This window comes from Engystomops pustulosus, chromosome 4 (genome assembly GCF_040894005.1).
Source record: "Engystomops pustulosus chromosome 4, aEngPut4.maternal, whole genome shotgun sequence".
Taxonomy (NCBI): Eukaryota; Metazoa; Chordata; class Amphibia; order Anura; family Leptodactylidae; genus Engystomops; species Engystomops pustulosus.
Window position 1 is genome coordinate 9,584,966 of NC_092414.1, and position 24,565 is coordinate 9,609,530.

Genomic DNA, 24,565 nt, shown 5'->3' on the forward strand with positions numbered 1-24,565 from the left:
ACACTTCTCTGTACTGTCTGCAGCTCCCACTCACTTCTCTTCTATCCTGCTACACAGGACACTTCTCTGTCCTGTCTGCAGCTCCCACACACTTCTCTTCTATCCTGCTACACGGGAACACTTCTCTGTCCTGTCTGCAGCTCCTACACACTTCTCTTCTATCCTGCTACACGGGGCACCTCTCTGTCCTGTCTGCAGCTTCCACTCACTTCTCTTCTATCCTCCTAGACGGAGACACTTCTCTGTCCTGTCTGCAGCTCCCACTCACTTCTCTTCTATCCTGCTACATGGGACACTTCTCTGTCCTGTCTGCAGCTCCTACACACTTCTCTTCTATCCTGCTACACGGGGCACCTCTCTGTCCTGTCTGCAGCTTCCACTCACTTCTCTTCTATCCTGCTACACGGGGCACCTCTCTGTCCTGTCTGCAGCTCCCACACACTTCTCTTCTATCCTGCTACATGTGACACTTCTCTGTACTGTCTGCAGCGCCCACTCACTTCTCTTCTATCCTGCTACACGGGGCACTTCTCTGTCCAGGCTGCAGCGCCCACTCACTTCTCTTCTATCCTGCTACACGGGGCACTTCTCTGTCCAGGCTACAGCGCCCAGTCACTTCTATTTTATCCTGCTCTGAGCTGCTGCTTGTAGGAGGATCACATGTAAGAACCTGAATCTAACACTGCGCCAAAAGTGATTAACGAGAGACAGGAACTCGACTCATCACAGATGGTTGTAGCTTGTGATAAACTGGCGCAACAACTACACTTAAGGGCAGAACAGTGATACATCTGGCCAAGAGTCTGCTAATTTTGTTTCACAAATTTTTGGAGTGCTGCCCTTTCTATCTGTAATATCCTGGAGTTTGACCATTACAAAATCAACTGTTGTTCGCCTTACTCCATGAGGTTAGTGGAACTGATCAGCCTATTAGGCTCCAATGCAAGGTAAACCCAGTTATTTAGGGCATGTCATGCTGCTGATGCAGCAGAGCCCATCTGGCTCCATGAGAGATTCTTTTCCAGGCTGCAAAGCTTAAATACATGGCATTCCTAGTAGCATACGATTCAAGCTTGCTCCAATGGCGGCAGTGTCCTCTGTATTCCCGCGTAATACACTAATTTCATCACTCGCACATGGGCATTCCGTTTCTGATGAAGGTCAGGAGAATTGAACAAAACATTATTTCTGGAAAACATATGTAAAAATTTATTTTCTTGAATAGAAGAAGATTGCATCACATTTGAGAGTCGAGTATTATCTTTTTGAAGACGTTCCTGCAAACCAATGGCACTTATTTTCGCCACAGCCAACCAATCTAGTGCTCTGCTAGCCTCAAAGGAGCTGCGAGTTGCTTAGGAATCTCCGCTTTACTCTGTGTGTTCCTGGCGGCTGCTATCATCATGGGCCTCCTACATCACATCTGCCGGGGACTAGTCACATACACCGGGAGAGCCCCAGGGGGAAACCTTCTACATGCGCAGCCTCTCCCTGTTCTTGCCAGCCCAGATAGGTGTATGGAGCCTACACCGAAACCCCTACCCCCATGACACCTGCGGCCTAGCCGACATCATAGCCGCTCCTCTGGCTTCCAATCTCCTGCCCCAGGATGCTGTCGTCCCTAGTGGGGATGTTGCATTTTGCCTGTGCAGGACCTATAGTTTGCAGCATCTTTTGCAGAAACTTATGGTAAATTTGCATATTTTAGGTTACACCTGTGCACCTCAATTTGTGCCTTTTAAGGCCATAATCGTTTCTCTTCTCTGATGTTCTCTGATTTCTCCTCCTCCTCCAGGAGCTGCAGGATCTTCTCTTGGCCAAAATGAAGGAGCTGAGCACCTACCAAGAAACCAACGTGTCCCTGAGGAACGAGCTGGACGCCCTGAGGTCCCTGCTGGAGGAGGAGGAGCTGCAGTAAGTCATCCCCTTTAAGAGTCACTTACAGTCTATCAATAATATTATTGTGGTTTATTGTGGACTGTGGATTATCTTTTACCCATCTCGTACTCCAGTCACATCCAGAGCTGCAGGTTTATTGGAAGTTAGTGACGTTCCCATCACAATGTTGCCCCCTGCTGGCTGATTTCATATGGAAGCGTGGAAATAGAAAGAAATTCTAGACACCTGCATGGTTTATATGAAAGAGTAATGCAACAGTAAGATATATAAATAGATAGATAGATAGGAGATAGATAGATATGAGATAGATAGATAGATAGATAGATAGATAGATAGATAGGAGATAGATAGATAGGAGATAGATAGATAGGAGATAGATAGATAGATAGGAGATAGATAGATAGATAGATAGATAGATAGATAGATAGATAGATAGATAGGAGATAGATAGATAGGAGAGAGAAAGATAGATAGAGAGATAGATAGGAGAGAGATAGATAGGAGAGAGATAGATAGGAGAGAGAAAGGTAGATAGAGAGATAGATAGGAGAGAGATAGATAGGAGAGAGATAGATAGGAGAGAGATAGAGAGAGAGATAGATATGAGATAGATAGATAGATATTAGATAGATAGATAGATAGGAGAGAGATAGATAGATAGATAGATAGATAGATAGATAGATAGATAGATAGGAGATAGATATGAGAGATAGATAGATATGAGAGATAGATAGACACAATCTCAAGACAGAGAAGTAAAAAATACCTCTGGAGAGTCTGGAAAGACCCAGAAGCCAGGACTGAGTCTATACTTAGTCTTTTGGACTCAGCCTCTGGAAAGTTCCAAGGAGCTAGCCAACAGGACATGCAGGACATTACATTTAGATATGTGATGGAAGATCTTTGTGTATAACGCAGGCCTCTATCTCCCATACAGGATGACTAGTTGTCCTCCGCACCGCCTCCACACCCCGGCCTCCGCCTCTCATTTATTACCAGACACTTACCCAGCCTTCATGCCCCACACTGATTACACCAAGACCAGAGATCCTGTGCCCGAATGCACCCCATCAGACTCCAGCATGGTCTCTATCAGCACGGTCATGTCAGATGGAAACCATTCATCCAGTGAGGAGAAACCTGGTAAGACTTTGTCCATGGAGGCCTTGGTCCACATTGGACTATGGAACATTATCATCTATAGAACAGCGCCACCTATCAATCAGATCTTCAAAAACCTCAACTCCACATTGGCTGTATCAAACTTTATTTTTAGATCCACTTTATGCAGAAGACGACGGTCATCCCATCGAAGTAGGGATCAGGCCAGAAACTTCACCTCTCGAAAGTGCCACCACATCAGACACGAGCAAGAGGCAGGGCTCTATATCCACCATGATGGAAAATAACCTGCAACCCCAAGTAGTCACCAGCACTCCGTCCACAACCGGTGGTGGTATCAAATCGGCTGTATCCAGGTCAGTGCGGAAACCTCAACAGGACTCTCCGGGGGTATCAAACTCTCCTAAATAGTATCCATCTGCCTCTTCTCCTGTCCTTTCATTGTCCAGTCTGGTGATATCTCAGGTAACATCTCAGATGGTGGGGGGTAGGTTGTAAGAAGGGAAATGAGTGCTCACATATCCTCATAATAGACCCCCTCCTGTGTTGGTTCATGACACCAGCCCTTACCAGCAACTCTCAACTGTGGACCTCCTTACCACCTCTTGTTGGAGATCAGGATGATATAATCCTGAATTTAGGGTCACCATTTCACCCCCATACTGGGATGTGGATGTTGTTGCATGGATCCACCGGGATGGTCTCAGTTCATTGATGGTTGACCCTGAGTGGGTAAAGAAACACCAGTGCATGGTCCAAAAGGTAGAAACTACTCAAAGAATAGGCCATGGTTAGTTGCGGGTGGAAGGTGGAAGGGTGGAAGTTATGGAAGAAGAAGGTTCAATAATCATATATGGTCAGCATTAATCGCAACTCACCTTTGTAGGGACACTGGATGACTGGGAATCTTATTGCTCAGGCAACTTCCCATAGGGTGCCTTAGCAATAAGGTACCTTAAGTCACGATTTTAGAGTATTATTTAGGTCAGAGAGTGGGGCACATGTGCTGACTCTTCAAAAATTGGGTAGAGTGTACTACCTGTCAACCTTACCAGCACTTGTTCTGAGTTGTCATCCGAACGTGGCGAGAATGGACTTGGTAGCTGATGGATGGCCCAAAACACTATGGGTGGAAGGTGCCTAAATCCAAGTGAAATTTGAGATACTCTTAACGTCCATCAAGCTATATGTTAGCTATAAAATTCCCAAAACGTTGGCCACCAGAAAGACATGTTCTGTCCTATGTGGGCAATAATGCCAACTGTTGGAAGTGTAGATGAAGCGGGTGATGGAGGACCCATTGACAACATTGGCCTCAACCAAGGTCCTAAAGGTTTCTCCATTACCTTTCCCATTGAGTAGTATAGACCTTCACAAGTCGTACACATCCCTAACACAACACAGGCAAGGAGGTTGGGTCACATCCCCAAGGAGAAGGTTGGAGGTAGGCAATCCACAAAAAGTGTTGTTCAAAAAAGTGCGAATCAATACCACCAAGGGCTCCATTTTCACTGACTCATGGTTTCCAAAATGAAAGCCAAAATATTTCAAAAATATACATTTCGAGTAATAGTCCTCAACATTTTCTCACTGTCTGCCCGGAAGATGCCTGAACTTCCAGTTGTCTGTGTTCTTGAGTAGATAAATTTGATATTTTTATCTCCAGTAGCCCCGGGCACTACATACTTTTGCTTTTCTCAGAAGCCTCATGTGTGGGGATAAACCAGTCATACTCAATAATTCAGCAGTAGTATTTATAATACTGAGAACCAACTGAAGTCATCAAGGTCTCCTAACCTCAAAGGTCAAGGGTACATGTGACCTAATGGAGGTCCACAGACCTCTGGATCCTTGTGCAAAACCTATGCAAGGACTTATTACTCAACTTTGAAAGCTTGTAAGATTTCATGGTATGTTTTTGAAACCCCCCCCCCAGTGCCATCGGAGAAGTAGAAATCACTGAAATTCATCCTGGCGGCCATTTTGTAAAAATTGCCAACCGATCTCTGGATAAAGAAGAAGACATTGGAAGCTACCTTCTGCAACAAAATATTCGTGGACATCCCGTGTCCATTTACCGATTCCCTCCTAAGTCCAGGATCTTCGCAAGCTCTGAAGTGACCGTAAGCAATAGGAAAGGGTCCATGTAGACACCAAATCTAAAGTCTAGATAGTTTGATTAAACTAATGTTGACCATCTATGAACAAGTTTCCTGAGGTCAAGCTTCTAGAAGTGTTCTAGCTTCATTCACAAAAAGGAAGTTATCAGGGTCATTTTTTGAAGAAGACTTGTTTCATGGGTGGCTTTTGAAGAGTAGTTTTTTAGTTGTTAGCTGTTGAAGATGAGTTGTTTCATTGGAGCTCTCACATGTAGAAGAAAGCTTCTTGAGTGCCCTTTTTAGTAGCCGGGGGCTAACAAAGGCTCGTTACGTTTACAGGTCCTGAAGAGGAGTTCTGCAGTTGTCAGGTCTCTTAGTGGAGTTCAGTTATCAGGTTGCAAAGAAGATTGGTTTAGTGATTTGGTTCAAGTTTTGAAAAATGGTTCTTCAGTGGTCAGGTCTTAAAGTGGAGGTCTTCATTTTTCAAGTTTAGGAGAAGTTTCTAAAATGTTCTTTACTTGACAGGTTTTGAGTAGAATGTTTTCAGTTGTCAGGTCTTGAGTTATGGTTCTTCAGTCATAAGGTTTTGAGGAAGGTTCCAAAAGTTTCTTAAAGCATCAGGACTTGAAGATAAGGTCTTCAGTTGTCAGGTCTGAAAGTGGAGTTTTTCACACATCAGGTTTTGAGGAAGGTTCAAAAAAGTTCTTCAGTTGTCAGGTCTTGAAGAGGAGTTCTTCAGGTGCCATGTCTCTTGGTGGAGTTCAGTTAAGAAGATTGGTTTAGTGATTTGGTTTATGTTTTGAAAAATGGTTCTTCAGTAGTCAGGTCTTAAAAGAGGAGGTCTTTGTTTTTCAGGTTTTGCAAAAGTTCCAAAAAGGTTCTCTACTTGTCAGGTTTTGAAGAGGATGTCAGGTCTCAAATTGGGGTCCTTCTGTCATCAATTGTGAGGAAGGTTCCAAAATGTTCTTAAATTATCAGGTCTTCAAGATCTTCATTTGTCAGGTCTCGAATTGGAGTTTTTCAGTCATGAGGTTTTGAGGAAGGTTTAAAAAGGTTCTTCAGTTGTGAGGTCTTGAAGAGAAGGTCTCCAGTTGTCAGGTCTCGAATCATACATTAGGTTTCGAAGAAGGTTTGAGAAAGTTCTGTGGTTGTCAGGTGGTTGTGAAGTCTTCAATAGTTGAAGGTTGAATAAAATGCGTTCCATGAAAGTTATTCGGTGGGCTAATCTTAGAACAATTCTTCAAGACCTGATCACCCAGAGTCATCTCAGTCATCAGATTTTATAGGATGGTCATAGTCCAATCCCTCAAACTAAAGGGGGAGTCAGACCAATCCAGAGGAGGTCTTCATTTTTCAAGTTTCGAAAAGGTTCTTTACTTGTCAAGTTTTGAAGAGCATGTCTTCAGTTGTCAAGTCTCAAATTGGGGTCCTTCTGTCATCAAGTTTCAAGGAAGGTTCCAAAATGTTCTTAAATGATCAGGTCTTGAAGCCAAGATCTTCAGTTGTCAGGTCTCGTATTGGAGTTTTTCAGTCGTGAGGTTTTCGAGGAAGGTTCAAAAAGGTTCTTCAGTTGTGAGGTCTTGAAGAGAAGGTTTCCAGTTGTCAGGTCTCGAATCATTCATCAGGTTTCGAAGAAGGTTCGACAAAGTTCTGTGGTTGTGAAATGGAGGTCTTCAATAGTCGAAGGTTGAATAAAATGTGTTCAATGTTTTGGTCTCAGAGAAAGTTATTCGGTGGGCTAATCTTAGAACAACTCTTCAAGACCTGATCACCCAGAGTCTTCTCAGTCATCAGATTTTATAGGATGGTCATAGTCCAATCCATCTAAAGGAAGGAATCCTATATCCTCCTGTCTCTCCAGGGGGTTAATTTGGTGGTTGGGACCATTAAAGGGTCTATAATTAGCCTTCTTCTTCTATTTGTGAGTTACGTAGAAGCTTCTCGATACAAAAAAACATGGAGATCTAGCTTTAATACTTAAAACTTTCGCTGCCACAACATAGTACCTCACTACTGACGCAATATCATCTTTTCTATATCCAATCCCAGGTTTGGGCATCTGCCTCCGGAGTTCCCCATAAACCTCCCACTGATTATTTGTGGAAAGAGCAGAACAAGTTTGTGACGGAACCAAAGTGTACAACCATATTGTGTAACCCCAACGGACAAGTAAGATATTGTACATCCATCCACATTATAGAAGAGATGGACTTATGTGCCATAGAGACATCTCGGTGCAGAGCACAGCAGAGTGAGGTCATGCCTCCTCATGCCTCATCTACAATTCTGAAGACCTATATTTATAACTTTTTACATTGTTTCACCTTTTGTGTGTGTGTGTGTTTTTAGGCTGTGGCTTGGTTCACTCCTTTAAGGGATAAAACAAGAAAATCATTAGAAAAATACGAGATTTTCAAATCTGAACCTAAAATCACGTCAGCGGAATTAATGAAAGAACCGAATCTAGAGGTCAAGAGTGATGGAAGAAGCCGGGCACCGAGGTCACCCCCTGCTTGTGGAAGACTGGAGAAGGTGCCACGTCTGCTGAGAAGGTACGGACCTCCTGGTACAGCTGCGATATGATATGGGGTGACATCCCCTACTCGGTCCTCCGGCTCCGGTACCTGATACAATGAGATTCTCCACATGTCTCCTGCTACGTCCACTTCCAGGTCTATCCCAATGTGCTTTAAGGATTAGATCCTCTTTCAAGTCTCTCCTGACGTGGCACCTAAGATCTTTCTCCATGTCTCTCAATGTGGTTCTGTATAGGATGACTTCCTCCTCGTCTCTCCTGAGGTCTCTTCTGCTTTGGTATCTGATAGGATGACATCTTCCTCTGTATCACTCCCGCTGTAGTAAATCTCTGTGACTTTCCCATTGCTGTACCTGATGACATCCTCTACCGCGCCTCTCTCCACCAGGGTAGAGCCTTCTGTGACACCTTCCTTCTTGTCTATGGCTTGGTGGTCATTGAACGGATGACTTCCGCCTTCACGTCTCTCCCACTGCGGTACCTGATATTGTGACATCTTCCTTTGTGTCTCCTCCATTGTGATACTTGAAACGGTGATGTCCTCCGCTTCTCAATTCCCACTCTTCTCATTTCCCATCCTGATCCACGTCTCTTGATGCGTTAACCAATATGGTGACATCGGCCTCTGCGTCTCTCCCACTGCGGTACCTGATTCGATCATAGAACGTTAGCTCATATCTCTTCAATATTTCTGTAGAGAGAAGATCTCACCCTCAGTCCTTCCAGTTACCTCAAGCCCATGGACACAGAGCACTGCATCGCCCACCCACCCTGACTTCAACCCCGGCCATCTTGTGTCATTGGGAAGTGATGAAAGCAGCTTGTGTCGTCAGACGAGGTCTCTGACAGCTAAAACAGCACCTTCTTCAGGTAAGTAACATGAGACATAATGTTTTCCCACTTTGGGTAGAGGCCGGGATCTGGACAGACGAGTGACACCATGATGAGTGTTATTTGAAGTTCTTCTTATTGTGTCCCACAGATATTCAAGGCATGGGGCACAGGATTGAGAAAGACCCAAGTGGATCCCAAAGGCAAAAGACCTACCGTGGGCCCATCCGATCAGCGGGGGTAAGAAGTTAGTTTCCCAGAGTGGGCTTATGTGAGAATTAGGGGTCACAATGTTGATCTAATAGATATTTGTCTGTTCGAACAACAGGCAGGAAAAGGAACCCTTAGACTCCTCCTTCCAGGAAGTTTTTCCCCAGTCTGTGAGCAGCATCGGGCAGGGTTACAGATCTTGCAGTCAGTGCAGAACCTCCATTTCCAGCCTCCAATGCCACGTCCTCCTCCACTCACATCCTGGTGATCTGGATCCCATAGGTCAGGATTGTTACCCTGTTTGTCTTCATAAGTAGTAGGTAATGGACCAATCATGAATCCACAATGTACACAGGAGATGAATCAGTCTCCTCCCTTCCTGTAGCTGATCTAGACTCCTCCCCTTCCTGTGGCTGATCCAGATTCCTCCCCTTCCTGTGGCTGATCCAGATTCCTCCCCTTCCTGTGGCTGATCCAGACTCCTCCCTTTCCTGTGGCTGATCCAGACTCCTCCCTTTCCTGTGACTGATCCAGATTCCTTCCCTCCCTGTGGCTGATCCAGACTCCTTCCCTCCCTGTGGCTGATCCAGACTCCTTCCCTCCCTGTGGCTGATCCAGACGCCTCCCCTTACTTTGGCTTATAAAGACTCCCTCTTACTTTGGCTGATCCTGACTCTTCCCCTCCCTGTGGCCCCTCCACTTCCATACATTGATATCTGAGAAAACCTAGTTACAATTTACATAGATTTGGGCTCCTCCATTTTCTGACATGGATATCGGTAATGATAGATGGAGCAGATTTTTGTATTTAATAAAACCTAGTACAAAAAACTCCCCTTCGTCTGGCGGATTCAGGCCCATATTCTTTCCGTGGCTAAACAAGACCCCTTACTTTCCTGAGGCTGATCCAGAGTTCTCAGAATCCTCTGGCTGATATAGGCTCCATCCGCCTCCTTACACTTATATAGGGTCCTCCCCTTCCTGCCAATAATCTAGGCTCCTCCCACTTATGTAACTGCAGTAGACTGAGGTAAATTTTGTATTTAATAAAATTAATAAAATAAAATTATCCGCTTTCTGTGGCTGAACTAGGCCCCTCCTTTTCCTGTGGCTGATCCAGACTCCTCCCCTTCCTGTGGCTGATCCAGACTCCTCCCTTTCCTGTGGCTTATACATACTCCTCCCTTTCTGAGACAGATTCAGACTCCTCCCCTTCCTGTGTTTGATGTGAACTCTTCCCATTCCTGTGGCTGAATAAAGACTCCACCCCTACCCGTGGCAGTAGATTGAGCAGATTTTGATGTGATGCTGTGGCACTGGGATCAGTAATTGCTGTCACTCTTTCTTTTGCAGTCTAATTCCCGAGGGGTCCTGTATTTGGGCTACTCGTCACCTGCCGGCTCAATCCTTCAGAAATATTTCACCAACTCCTCCTATAACCTACGACTGGCGAGCCAAGTGTCTCTGGCGCCCACCATCCTGTCCAGTGTCTGAGGATATTGCAGCCATCATACCGTTATACATTACTCACCGCTTCAAGGGGATCTCCACAATTTACTAATACATCCAAATGTCTTTATGTAGGGCAGAGATTGGATATCTACATGGAAAGCTTCAAATCCCTTACATAGACATAACGTTTCATCATAGAATTCTGCTTGCCGGCCTCCACCACTAGAGGGAGCTCACTTCAGGACATCACACAATATGCATTGAGCTCCCCCTGGTGGTAGCAGCAGGTAGACAGAATTTTATCATGTATTTCAAAGTCTGTGCAGGGAATCTGTCAAAAAAAAAAGCTACAACCTCCACACGTGTGTTAAACCAAACGGCATAGAAATTTGGATCTCAAGTAACATTATGTAGAAAATTGGTTGATCCATTTAAAGGAAAACTCCACTTCTCAAATTTTTTTACACAACCAACTCTATGAAAGACACAAATAATGATTGAGGAGCACACAGCCTCTGTAAAGTTGGCCTCATATTCTGTTTCGTATAAAAATGTAATAAAAAATAAAAAAAAAATTAAATATTTTTTTCTGTAATTTGGTCTGCAGTCACTAGGTGGCGGCAGATGTTCTATCGTTTCCTTGTTTCTCGGTCTCGGTAAATTGTCTCCACCTAGTGGTAGAATTGTATAATGCAAAGACTTGAATATGTTTACATATAAGGTAGACTGTGCTCTGTCTCCCCCTTGTGGCACTTTAGTAGAATGCATAAAAAGCAAAAAAAATCTGAGACTATTGCGGATTAGCAGCCTCCGACCTGTGGCTCTGCACCTTTGTGCATGCTGGGAGTTGTATTTTCACATCAGGTTGGAGACAATTGCTGTAGATGATGGAGGTACAAATGATTTATTCATGGATATTGTGTTAGACGAATGTTTTCGTATTTAATAAAACATCTAATCAAAATTATCTTATTTTTGGATGAGTTATAACTATGGAAAAAAAAAGGGATTTTCGCTGCTTTTCTTTACTAAACCAATGCTGTTCGCATATTGACATCCTAAAGGGATTGTGCGCAGTCTTTGTACTAAGGCTCTATAGCAGGGGTCACGAACCACATATTTTATAATGTTATTCTGTAAGAGCCGTACCATATGCACATGCTCCCCCAGTAGATAGGTGGCCACAGCACATGCTCCCCCAGTAGATAGGTGGCCACAGCACATGCTCCCCCAGTAGATAGGTAGCCCCAGCACATGCCTCCCAGTAGATAGGTAGCCCCAGCACATGCCTCCCAATAGATAGGTAGCCATAGCACATACCCCCAGTACATAGGTAGCCACAGCACATGTCCCCCAGTAGATAGGTAGCCCCAGCACATGCCTCCCAGTAGATAGGTAGCCCCAGCACATGCCTCCCAATAGATAGGTAGCCCTAGCACATACCCCCAGTACATAGGTAGCCCCAGCACATGCCTCCCAATAGATAGGTAGCCCTAGCACATACCCCCAGTACATAGGTAGCCACAGCACATGCTCCCCCAGTAGATAGGTAGCCCCAGCACATGCCTCCCAGTAGATAGGTAGCCCCAGCACATGCCTCCCAATAGATAGGTAGCCCTAGCACATACCCCCAGTACATAGGTAGCCACAGCACATGCCTCCCAGTAGATAGGTAGCCATAGCACATGCTCCCCCAGTAGATAGGTAGCCACAGCACATGCCTCCCAGTAGATAGGTAGCCACAGCACATGCTCCCCAGTAGATAGGTAGCCACAGCACATGCTCCCCCAGTAGATAGGTAGCCACAGCACATGCTCCCCCAGTAGATAGGGAGTCACAGCACATGGTCCCCCAGTAGATAGGTAGTCACAGCACATGCTCCCCCAGTAGATAGGTAGCCACAGCACATGTTCCACCAGTAGATAGGTAGTCACAGCACATGCTCCCCCAGTAGATAGGTAGCCACAGCACATGCTCCCCCAGTAGATAGGTAGTCACAGCACATGCCCCCCAGTAGATAGGTAGCCACAGCACATGCTCCCCAGTAGATAGGAAGCCACAGCACATGCTCCCCCAGTAGATAGGTAGCCACAGCACATGCCCCCCAGTAGATAGGTAGCCACAGCACATGCTCCCCAGTAGATAGGAAGCCACAGCACATGCTCCCCCAGTAGATAGGTAGTCACAGCACATGCTCCCCCAGTAGATAGGTAGTCACAGCACATGCCCCCCAGTAGATAGGTAGCCACAGCACATGCCCCCCAGTAGATAGGTAGCCACAGCACATGCCCCCCAGTAGATAGGTAGCCACAGCACATGCTCCCCAGTAGATAGGTAGCCACAGCACATGCTCCCCAGTAGATAGGAAGCCACAGCACATGCTCCCCCAGTAGATAGGTAGTCACAGCACATGCTCCCCCAGTAGATAGGTAGCCACAGCACATGCCCCCCAGTAGACAGGTAGTCACAGCACATGCCCCCCAGTAGATAGGTAGCCACAGCACATGCTCCCCAGTAGATAGGAAGCCACAGCACATGCTCCCCCAGTAGATAGGTAGCCACAGCACATGCCCCCCAGTAGATAGGTAGCCACAGCACATGCTCCCCCGTAGATAGGAAGCCACAGCACATGCTCCCCCAGTAGATAGGTAGTCACAGCACATGCTCCCCCAGTAGATAGGTAGTCACAGCACATGCCCCCCAGTAGATAGGTAGCCACAGCACATGCCCCCCTGTAGATAGGTAGCCACAGCACATGCTCCCCTGTAGATAGGAAGCCACAGCACATGCTCCCCCAGTAGATAGGTAGTCACAGCACATGCTCCCCCAGTAGATAGGTAGCCACAGCACATGCCCCCCAGTAGACAGGTAGTCACAGCACATGCCCCCCAGTAGACAGGTAGCCACAGCAAATGACCCCCAGTAGACAGGTAGCCACACCACATGGTCCCCCCCCAGTATATAGTTAGCCACAGCACATGCCCCCCAGTAGATAGGTAGTCACAGCACATGCTCCCCCAGTAGATAGGTAGCCACAGCACATGCCCCCCAGTAGACAGGTAGTCACAGCACATGCCCCCGAGTAGACAGGTAGCCACAGCAAATGACCCCCAGTAGACAGGTAGCCACACCACATGGTCCCCCCCAGTATATAGTTAGCCACAGCACATGCCCCCCAGTAGACAGGTAGCCACAGTACATGGCCCCCCCAGTATATAGTTAGCCACAGCACATGCCCCCCCACTATATAGGTAGCCACAGCACATGGCCCCCAGTATATAGGTAGCCACAGCACATGCCCCCCCTAGCATATAGATAACTACAGCACATGCCCCCAAGTAGATAGCTAGCCACAGCACATGCCCCCCCAGTAGATAGGTAGCAGCAGCAATAATAAATAGAGAATATTCACCTACCTGCGCTCCCTGCAGCTAGCTCCTCATCGCTTCCACGCTCTTCTCTTTGACCCAGGCTTAGTCGATGGTGGCGATGGCTCCTGGGTCGCACCTAGGACATTGGCAGCCATAACATCGCTGCCTGTGTCCAGTGATCAGTCTAAGAGACACACAGCAGCCATCACTATATATTACAGATCTGTCTGAGAGCCAGAGGCAGCCAACAAAAGAGCCATATCTGGCTCCTGAGCCATAGGTTCCCTACCCCTGCTCTAGAACATCGGGGACAAAGAGGTCCACTCTTTTTGGACTATCCATTCATTAAGATCTTATAATGATGTGTCAGACTTCCAGGAGGCTTGAGAATCTTTACATGAGCAGCACAATACCGGGACGGCAGCAAATGTAGTCTCTGCATCTGCAACACTCTCGAAATGTGACGCGCCTTGTCCTGCGTCGCAACCAACAAGAACGTGTCACCACCGAATTGTGCAAAGCGAAAACGGAACTAAGTTCGAGACATTTTGAAAATCAATGGAGATTGGCGAAAATGCTTGTAATTACCTAAGCGGATGCAAAGGAGAAGAAAAGAGATACAATTCTACGTGACAAAATGGATTTAGAATCTGCGATGATCTTTACAAAACTAATGGAAATTGCAGAAGGGAAGGGTAAAGTCCACGGAATTCTCCGACCTCAGCCCCTCGTGATACATCCACTAGTTAGATGGAAAAGAAGCGGGAAGCAGTAGACACATCTTTGGAGACCACCGTAATGGATGTTACAAAACAGCAGGGCCATCCCTTTACGAAGTGGGCGGGGCAGATGGACGAAGAAGAGGAGGTCGGAGCAGCCAAAGCCAAAGCATCCTGGATGTATATAAATCCGGTGATATTTAATCTTCTACTAACATCATTCATTTGGCTGACGTCCCCCTGACTGTGACTACGCTTCTCTTCGGCCAAAAGGCTCCAATTCTGCGGCTTTCGATTCGTTTGACCCTACATGCTTCAAAATTGACTTGTCCCGATAAACTTAGCTCGAAAAAATGATAACGTCACGTAGAGAGTGGGGGACACTCCGCGTACCGTTGGTTCTTTGGGTAGAACTGTCAGTAGAACCATCTGACACTGAATCATTACTTAGTGTCACTGATATGGATCCAGACAAACCTGATTTGGTATCCGCTGGAGTATGTGAGGTGGAGGATTTTAGGGGAGGTGTTGAATCCAGTTATTGTCCCCCCTTGCCGGCCGGCTCTGCTATTGACAGATTTCGTCAGAAGGTTCTAGAGGATGTGAGAGCTTTGGTCTATCCACGTGCTCCTCATCACCTTAAAAGAGAGAAGAGCATTGGCTTGATAGAAGTCCCAACGTGATCTGATCATAAAACCGGCCAACAAGGGGACAATCTGGTCACAATGTCCCATGAGTGTTATGTATCTGAGGGTTTAAGACTCCTAGTAGATACAGACTCCCCCCCCCCCCCCCTTCCTAACAGAGAACCTACATCTAGACTTCTGTTTCACCACTCGTGAGATGGACTATAGATACGGGTGTGTTGTCTGAGGGAATATCTAATGACTTGTCCCCCACACATCCTAGTTACTATCTCTGGTATTTTCCACCAGGTCGTCCTATTGTTGTAGCCGTTGGTTCAGTTACTCAACCGATTTCCCAGTATCCTCTCTGTCCTTTGTTGGATAATATTCCATCCTATCTGAAGGACACTGTCGCCTTCCCGTCTACTATTCTTGCGTTTGACTGGCAAGATGGTTACCACCTGACGTCCATAGACATGCAAATACCTGAAGACCTCAAGACCTTGGAGTGGAAAGTGTAAAAACTGCACTAAGGAAACCCCCAGCAGGAGGAAAACCATATTGAATTTGTTTGCGAGGGGCTACGTTTTGTTTTGTTGCACAGCGTTTATATGTTTGACGATAGGTGGAATGTACAGGGAACCGGGATGTCCATGGGCAACTCGGCCGACGTCTTTCTGGCCTGTTTGTCAGGACATTGGGGGTCATTTACTAAGGGCCCGAATCACGTTTTTCCGTCGGGTTACCCGAATATTACCGTTTTGCGCCGATTTTCCCTGAATTGCCGGGATTCTTGGCGCACGCGATCAGATTGTGGCGCATCGGCGACGGCATGCACGCGACGGAAATGGGGGGGGGGGGGCGTGGCTGAATGAAAACCCGACGGATTCGGAGAAACAGCCGCATTTAAAAAAAAAGTGTCGCTGGACACGCGCTTACCTTCACCAAGTATAGGATCGTGAACTCCGACGGACCTCGGCGGTCTTCAGCGCAGCAGTGACACCTGGTGGACGTCGGAGGAACTACCTTAGTGAATCGCCGAAAGACCCGAATCCACCGCAGAGAACGCGCCGCTGGATCGCGAATGGACTGGGTAAGTAAATCTGCCCCATAGTCTTTTACAGGGACAACCCTTTTGTCAGATATGTAAAATCTACCTCAGATATGAGTCCGAGACCTGTCACTTAGGTACCTGTCCTCGGGTCGGCTCAGAAGTGAAACTAACTCAGACACTGGACCAACGTCACAGGTAAGACAAAGATACACAAAAAAAATCAGTGAACTTACCGTGTTCAGTTGAGTTGATCAAGCTCGGGTCAATCCAGGGAATGGCCAGAAAACATGCTTTGATTGCCGGTCCAGGGCCCACTTGGCTCCTCGAGTGTAGATCCCGGGTTCCGGCACCAGTTGTCAAGTTCTGCCCCAATTCACACAACCTCAGGTTCTCTAATTGTTAATAAAATCCACTGAGTGAGCTCAAAGAAATCACACCAAGATCTCCATCTCCCAGGACACCTGATGCCATGCAGGACGAGGCAGATGTGAGAGGCTTTATTTGCGCCACAAAGGATTATACAGTATCTTTCAGCGGGGCAGGACCTGGGCTTGGTTAGTTAGGGATAAATAAATGTCCATAGTTCATTGGTTAGTAAATTATCACACGGGCATCTCAGAAACTTTCCCTGGAATAAGTTGTACGGTAAATCAGCCCAGGGAGTCTTACATTTTTTCGTTGCAGAGGAGTGAACTCTTATCAACCTTCATCCACAGTTGAGCATCATCTTAGTTTCAGAATTTAGCAAACATATAAAAATAAAAGCATTTTCATTCATTATATAACAATACTGCACAATGTGATCGGGCCCGGACGTGGAATTCTCTGAGTTTGATCAGTATTTGAACTCCGAGAACCAAACGTTTTACACGGTCCGTTCGCGATCCAGCGGCGCGTTCTCTGCGGTGGATTCGGGTCCGGCCGGGATTCACTAAGGTAGTTCCTCCGACGTCCACCAGATGGCGCTGCTGCGCTGAAAAGCATTGTTCCGCACTGGAATTCACCGAGCCGGACCAAGTGAAGGTAAGCGCGTCCCAAGCAACGCTTTTTTTGTTTTAAATGCAGCGTTTTTTCCAAATCCGTTGGGTTTTCGCTCGGCCACGCCCCCCCGATTTCCGTCGCGTGCATGCCAGCGCCGATGCACCATAATCCGATCGCGTGCACCAAAATCCCGGGGCAATACAGGGAAAATCGGCGCAAATCGGAAATATTCGGGTAACACGTCGGGAAAACGCGAATCGGGCCCTTCGTAAATGACCCCCATTGAAACATCTTGAAGGAAGATCCTCAAACTAATGATAGTACGAGGCGTCCACCTGCGTCACTGCGACTTTTTATATGTACAGGGGTGAGTGCCGCCTTTTTCTCTCTTTATTGTATATAATTTTTATAACACAACATTTTTTTCAATGAAGGAAAGTAGTAAAACATAAACGTAGAAAATTTTGTAGTTGTACTGATCGCAGAATTAAGTTACACGTGTTTTATGGATATTACGGAGAGATATGAATAAAGCACATAGGGTTAGAAAGGAAACTTACCACTAGCTGCAGCTTATATTTTTTCTCTCTCACCCCGGGAACCTCTCTGTCTTCTTTCTTAGTAAATAAGCCCCAATATTCGTCACGCTTTCTGACTAAGGCTATTTAACGGGATTGTGTCGCACGCGATCAGATTTTGGCGCAGTGGCGCTGGATTTTATGCGCCACAAATCGGGGGACGGGCCATCGGATGATCCGACTGATTCGGACTGAGAGCGGGATTTAACTTTCAAATTGTGTCGCAAGACAATGCACTTACATGCCCCAGGAAGAAGAAGGTGAACTCCGGGGACCTGAGCGGGGAAGCGACACATGCAGGATATCGGGTGCAGGATCTTAGTGACTCCCTGCACAGCGCATTATACACGGACAATGCACTTACATGCACCAGGAAGAAGAAGGTGAACTCCGGGGACCTGAGCGGGGAAGCGACACATGCAGGATATCGGGTGCAGGATCTTAGTGACTCCCCGCACAGCGCATTATACACGGACAATGCACTTACATGTATCAGGAAGAAGAAGGTGAACTCCAGGGACCTGGGCGGGGAAGCGACACATTCAGGATATCAGGCGCAAGATCTTAGTGACTCCCCGCACAGCGCATTATACACGGACAATGCACTTACATGCACCAGGAAGAAGAAGGTGAACTCCAGGGACCTGAGCGGGGAAGTGACACATGCAGGATATCGGGCGCAGGATCTTAGTGACTCCCCACACAGCGCATTATACACGGACAATGCACTTACATGCACCAGGAAGAAGAAGGTGAACTCCAGGGACCTGAGCGGGGAAGCGACACATGCAGGATATCGGGTGCACAATCTTAGTGACTCCCACCACAGCGCATTATACACAGACAATGCACTTACATGCACCAGGAAGAAGAAGGTGAACTCCGGGGACCTGAGCGGGGAAGCGACACATGCAGGATATCGGGTGCAGGATCTTAGTGACTCCCCGCACAGCGCATTATACACGGACAATGCACTTACATGTATAAGGAAGAAGAAGGTGAACTCCAGGGACCTGAGCGGGGAAGCGACACATGCAGGATATCGGGCGCAGGATCTTAGTGACTCCCCACACAGCGCATTATACACGGACAATGCACTTACATGCACCAGGAAGAAGAAGGTGAACTCCAGGGACCTGAGCGGGGAAGCGACACATGCAGGATATCAGGCGCACGATCTTAGTGACTCCCACCACAGCGCATTATACACAGACAATGCACTTACATGCACCAGGAAGAAGAAGGCGAACTCCGGGGACCTGAGCGGGGAAGCCACACATGCAGGATATCGGGCCCACGATCTTAGTGACTCCCCGCACAGCGCATTATACACGGACAACGCACTTACATGCACCAGGAAGAAGAAGGTGAACTCCGGGGACCTGAGCGGGGAAGCGACACATGCAGGATATCGGGCGCACGATCTTAGTGACTCCCACCACAGCGCATTATACATGGACAATGCACTTACATGCACCGGGAAGAAGAAGGTGAACTCCAGGGACCTGAGCGGGGAAGCGACACATGCAGGATATCAGGCCCACGATCTTAGTGACTCCCCGCACAGCGCATTATACACGGACAACGCACTTACATGCACCAGGGAGAAGAAGGTGAACTCCGGGGACCTGAGCGGGGAAGCGACACATGCAGGATATCGGGCACACAGCGCATTATACACGGACAATGCACTTTCTGTGAACTCCGCAGGACAGGGTAAGTAAATGTGCCCCATTAAATGGAAGCATAGAGCAGTTTTTATGTGAATAAAACACATGAAATGAAATAGAAAACTGAACGCTAGCTGCAGCATCTTTTCTCTCTTCTTTTCTATATCTGGGAACATATTGGTTCACATTTACTAAGTTTTCTGTCAGAGTTTGCATGTTCTTTCTAGTGTAAACTGCTTTCACAGGTATTTAAGAAGCGTCTGCGCCACATTTGTGTCACACGCGACCCTTTTGTGGTGCAGCTGCACTAGGCATCACATGTCACATACTTCTAGAGTGAAGGGGGCGTTCTGGTGCTCAGTTGGACTGTGCGACACATTTATTATGCAGAGTCTGACAGAAATGTCCAGGTTAAAAGGTGCACCAAAAACAAAGTGGTGCCATCTGTCGGAACAGTGCAGGGGGCACCAGATTCATGAAGAACCTGCACCAGAAATCCTGAATCTGGCGCCCCCTGCACACTACACAGGACACTGCACATAGTACACACTGCACATAGTACACACTGCATATAGTACACACTGCACATAGTACACACCCCCTGCACATAGTACACAGGACACTGCACATAGTACACACTACACATAGTACACAGGACACTGCACATAGTACACACTGCACATAGTACACACAGCACATAGTACACACTGCACTGCTCTTAGTAAATGTGGACCACTGTCTGCATGAGGTCTATGAGAGGAATCCCTGGGAGAATAACAAGGAGTCCATGACAGACCTTTCTCATTATATCCTTATAGAGCCACATGGTACACATAACGCAGCATGAAGGGGCTCGGTGAAGGTGGTGGTGAAGGTGTGTAAGTGTCTGATGGGGTCACACAGCTCATAGAAGGACAATTTTCCCGCCTCGTAATCCAGACTGATCCGGACTCTACCACTGGAGATCTGGTGAGGTAACGGGATCACTTCCCCGTCATGTATCACTGAATACTGAATATTACATTTCAGCCATCTACATAAACCCCAGGACTTGTTATTACCTCCAATGTGTGACTGATTCCCCCTCCTGTCTATACTGGGATAACACATCCCCACCCTCCACGTCCCCGATCTCCTGATCTCCACATCCCAGTAATGTCGCCCTGAGGTAAATCCCCGGCTGCTCATCACCTGAGGATAATCCTGGAATCTCTCTGCGGTGTCTGGACGGTTCTTCTTCTCTTGTGTCCAGGTTGCAGTTTTCAGGTCGTCTGATATATGGAGATTATCATGAGCCGTGTTTACATCCAGTAATATATCTACAGGACCCTCCACATAGATCCCGCTCCTTATACCTGATATTATGTCACATAATGTGTGTAATGTGTCTGAGATCACAGTCACATCCAGACCATCTACATCATGGCGCTGGTTATCATGTCCCCCTGTGTCCTCATCACCTCCATCATGTCCCCCTGTGTCCTCATCACCTCCATCATGTCCCCCTGTGTCCTCATCACCTCCATCATGTCCTCCTGTGTCCTCATCCCCTCCATCATGTCCCCCTGTGTCCTCATCACCTCCATCATGTCCCCCTGTGTCCTCATCACCTCCATCATGTCCTCCTGTGTCCTCATCACCTCCATCATGTCCCCCTGTGTCCCCATCACCTCCCCCCTCCTCAGGATCACACAAGTCACCGGTGTCTGGTTCCTGTAACACAGTCAGTGGATCAGTCATGTTACACAGCTCCTCAATGTCCTTCATCTTCCTGGACAAGTCGTCCTTCTTTATTTCTAACTTCTTGATAACATTAGACATTGACAATGACACCTCCTTCTCCTGCCTGGAGATGTCACTCAGGATCCTCTTCTCCAGGTCGTCCAGACGTCTCCTGAGGTCTATAAACAGGGCAGTGACTCTCTCAGCTTCTCCAGATGCTTTTTCCTGAGCTTTTCTCCTGCTCTCCTCCAGTCTTTTCTCAGTCTTCTCTCTCTTTGTGATCAGTTTCTGAAGAACATTTCTCAGTTTCTTCTTCTTCTTCTCTGAGGCCTCATCCAGCATCTCCACCTGGTGTCCCCGATGTTCTCCAGCCAGACTGCAGGTCACACAGATACAAGTTGCGTCCTCCTTGCAGTAATATTCCAGGATCTTCTTATGGACAGGACATTTTCGGTTCTCCAGGGAAGTGCTGGGATCAGTCAGGACGTGTTCTGGTCCCTTGCTGTGGACTCTCAGATGATCATCACACAGAGAAGCCTCACAGTGTAGACAGGACTTCACCGCAGGTACAGGAGAGTGAATGCAGTAAGTGCAGCAGATCCCGGTGACCTCCTCCTGCTGTGGTGGAGAAGACCGGACACGTTCTACTACATTACGTAGATTTATATTTTTTAACAGTGCCGGCCGCTCCTGAAACTCTTCTCTACATTCAGGACAGGAATAACCTCCAGACCCGTCCTGTGTATCCAGCACACGATCAATACAGACCCGGCAGAAGTTGTGTCCACATCTCAGGGTTACAGGATCTGTATAAATGCTCAGACAGATGGAGCAGAGGAGCTCGTCTCTCAGGTCAGCAGACGCCATGGCTTCCAGATTTACAGGAAATGAAACTAAAGTTGTAATGTTTTGGGTGTGTCCCAGCACACAGGACTTTGGACAATCTAAAGGTGAGAGATGTTCATCAACCCCTTCGTGACTGATGGCCATTGGAGCCGGAATACTTCTACATTCTGCCTTCAGCTGTCAGGCTTGAGGGGCGCACACTTCTAACACCTATATCTCCTGAACCCTTGAACCTAGAAACACAATTTTGGTGGTGTATTCAACAGGAGAGTCTCCCCTTCAGTATGATATAAGGATTCTATATGGAGGTGCAACACCCCTGCCAACGCATAGGCAAGGTAGTTGTTGCGAATAGAGCCCTCTCCATGTTAGGAGCTGTTAGGGAGACTGATCTGCTCACTAGGAGGTCTCTAAATACTGGAGAACTTTGTAATTGTAGCTGTAGCCACTGTGAAATGTTGTTGGCCAATAAGAATCTTTATACTATTGTAAAGCTTTTTGGAAGCTGGTTAGAGAGTGCTACCGCCTGACCAAGGGAGTATATAAACCCCTGGTGGGCGGGAACAGAGGGTCTTGAGTTCCAGTACGAAGAGTGAGGAGCAGGTCCAGTGTGAAGCTCCTGCAGAAGTGCCATCCAGACCCACTACCAAGAACCACAGGTGCCTCCGACCACTGCCTAGTGCCACTGCCAGGCCATTGCCTAGCACTGATTAAGCCCCTGGAGCGGAGGTCCATCATCCGCCTGAAATGAGCAACCCTTCCTGTGGACCAGCTATCTCCCACCAGCTTTCCAGCCTGTTGAATCTGCTTCCACCGTTTGGCCTTTGAAGTTGAATGAAGATCTGTAAGTTGATTTGCACAATGTTGCCTCAGTCTGATTCCTGGATACGGCTGTTACCACCACGAGCTCCCCATCCATTACCCAGGGACTCATCCTACAGATACTAAGGGGTTGCCCCAGGGAGAAACCGCTTGCATCAGCCTCTCCCTCTATATTTCTTGGACACATCACCTGCTGCAGACCTGCCAGGCTGTGGGACAGCCCTCCGGTCCCCATACCAAGCACCGTGTCCACAGCGTGCCCTAGGCCGTAATCGCCAGCCACTTCGGTATTCTGCCTCCAGGCCCCAAGAAAAGGCTAGGCCCCGGTGGGGGGTGTTGCACAGCTCTATCTGTGTCCTTCCCAGGGACACAGCTAGAGCTGAAAGCTCCTCCCACTGTTCTCCCTGCCCCTCCGGTAGCTACTCCTGTGTGCAGGATCATAGCTGTAGGGAGGAGTAGAAGTCAGGAGCCTGAGGAGACACCAAGGCTGCTCTACACCATCAGAAGACACAAGTAGTATTATGGGAACATGGTGGTCGGGGGACTAGTGGAAGAGTTTGATTTGGGGTCCAGGAGCTTCAAGTTACATCTCTGTCCTCATGGCTTATGAGTCACAGGATATTCAGGATATTACCAAGTCCTCCCCAGAAAACCATCCAGAACCTTCTGTGGGGTCTCCAGTTTTCCACTGTGTGAAATTGGCTGGACTGCAGCCCCAGGACTGTATCAGGACTTCAGTCCTCTGCAATCTGTGGGTCTGGGCATTATACAGATCCATATCCATGGATTGTGGATTCTAATTACTTTCGGTTTCTGATCCCTCACATAGTCCCTACACAGGATCCAGGTCACACCAGAGGAATATCTAGCAGGGTGGGGGTTGGGCAAAGGTGGAAGTTCTTACCGACTGCAGGTCCCAGAGGCACCACTCAGAAACTGCAATAATCATCTCTCCTGGTGCTGGGGAGAGATAATGATTGTGGTCAGTAGGTGGCAGCATCGCTCAGTGCTGGCACCTCCTTCTATTATAAGCCGCTCTGTACAGCTCTGACTACGACTACAGGAGGACAGAGGAGAAGAGGAGGAGGGAATTACATTTTCATCATTTATTCCTTCTTCCCTCTCTAGAACAAGGAGAAGAAACTGTCTGACAACTCCCCACCAGAACACGGAACAGGTAACTTTATTACCCCCAAAATCCCTGTCTACCACTGTGTTAGGGATTTTTATGCAGGGCCCCAACAGCCCTCTTGACTTTTGTAAGGTGAGTCCTAATTAACCCATGATTGAACATAAAGACTAAGCCAGACACGTCAATCTCTTAGTCAAGATCTTCTCCCCTTTAATAATCAAAATGCATAATATATATCAGACAGAAGAGTCATCAAAGGGGTGTGAATAGTATACTCCAAACCTATTGGTCATCAGCACATTCTGGGAAAAAGTGAATTAATTGTGCTCAGTTCTCAGAGACCTTGTACACAGATATTGTTTATACTAATGCTGAGAAGGAGATGATAAGTGGCTCCAGAATCCTAATATCATGCAGCATCGAGGACAGACTGGCTTCTCATTACATGTCACAGGGTATTAGCTGACAGGCCAGCAACCAGGTTACATAAAATGAAGTTTGAATCATGACATTAACTTGACAATGGTCAGGGAACATGGCCGCTGTATCCAAGATGGCGGACAGTAGTCAAGATGGCGTCCGAAACAAGTGCGACCTCCTTAACAATTCCCCCCTTTGAGCTTTGCTGGCCTGTAACTCCATCCTGAGCGACCTCCTCAAGCTCCAGGTACCCACAGGTAGGCTAAGCCCGTACCTGCTGGACTTGTTACCTCTTCACCAGATCCCCTGGAGGCTGGTCACTCAAATCACATCACTGAGTTCCCATAGTCCATAGGTTTGTAAACAGGCAGCATCATCCTCCACACTGGGACTTCTCCTGGTGGTTCTTACCGCCTGGACGGCCATCTGGGACATGGTGGACTTGATGAGGGGGACCACACAACGTGCAATAAGT

The 24,565-nt window shown here is 47.4% G+C and overlaps 2 protein-coding genes across 4 annotated transcripts in view; one reads left to right on the forward strand and one right to left on the reverse strand.

Moving 5' to 3' along the window:
- The window catches only part of LMNTD1 (lamin tail domain containing 1), an 81,575-nt gene extending 70,459 nt beyond the window's left edge, over positions 1–11,116 (forward strand). For 2 of the 3 annotated variants that reach the window (XM_072145078.1, XM_072145076.1), the window contains 10 exons: positions 1,796–1,914; positions 2,837–3,042; positions 3,176–3,377; positions 4,958–5,144; positions 7,170–7,289; positions 7,470–7,672; positions 8,354–8,526; positions 8,639–8,727; positions 8,816–8,979; positions 10,051–10,184. In XM_072145078.1, the coding sequence (XP_072001179.1) occupies positions 1,796–1,914; positions 2,837–3,042; positions 3,176–3,377; positions 4,958–5,144; positions 7,170–7,289; positions 7,470–7,672; positions 8,354–8,526; positions 8,639–8,727; positions 8,816–8,965 (1,449 nt within the window). In that variant the 3' untranslated portion in view covers positions 8,966–8,979; positions 10,051–10,184. Of the gene's footprint in view, positions 1–1,795; positions 1,915–2,836; positions 3,043–3,175; positions 3,378–4,957; positions 5,145–7,169; positions 7,290–7,469; positions 7,673–8,353; positions 8,527–8,638; positions 8,728–8,815; positions 8,980–10,050 lie in introns of all 3 variants that reach the window. The other variant, XM_072145077.1, reaches the window with a different exon arrangement.
- An 8,688-nt stretch (positions 11,117–19,804) lies between these two features.
- On the reverse strand, positions 19,805–21,747 carry LOC140126026 (E3 ubiquitin-protein ligase TRIM39-like). The gene is made up of 2 exons (XM_072145083.1): positions 20,819–21,747; positions 19,805–20,608 (listed from the first exon to the last, which is right to left on the reverse strand). Exons 1-2 carry the CDS (start codon positions 21,735–21,737, stop codon positions 19,953–19,955), a joined length of 1,575 nt encoding a protein of 524 aa, XP_072001184.1. The 5' UTR covers positions 21,738–21,747; the 3' UTR covers positions 19,805–19,952.
- Between the last annotated feature and the right edge of the window lie 2,818 nt (positions 21,748–24,565).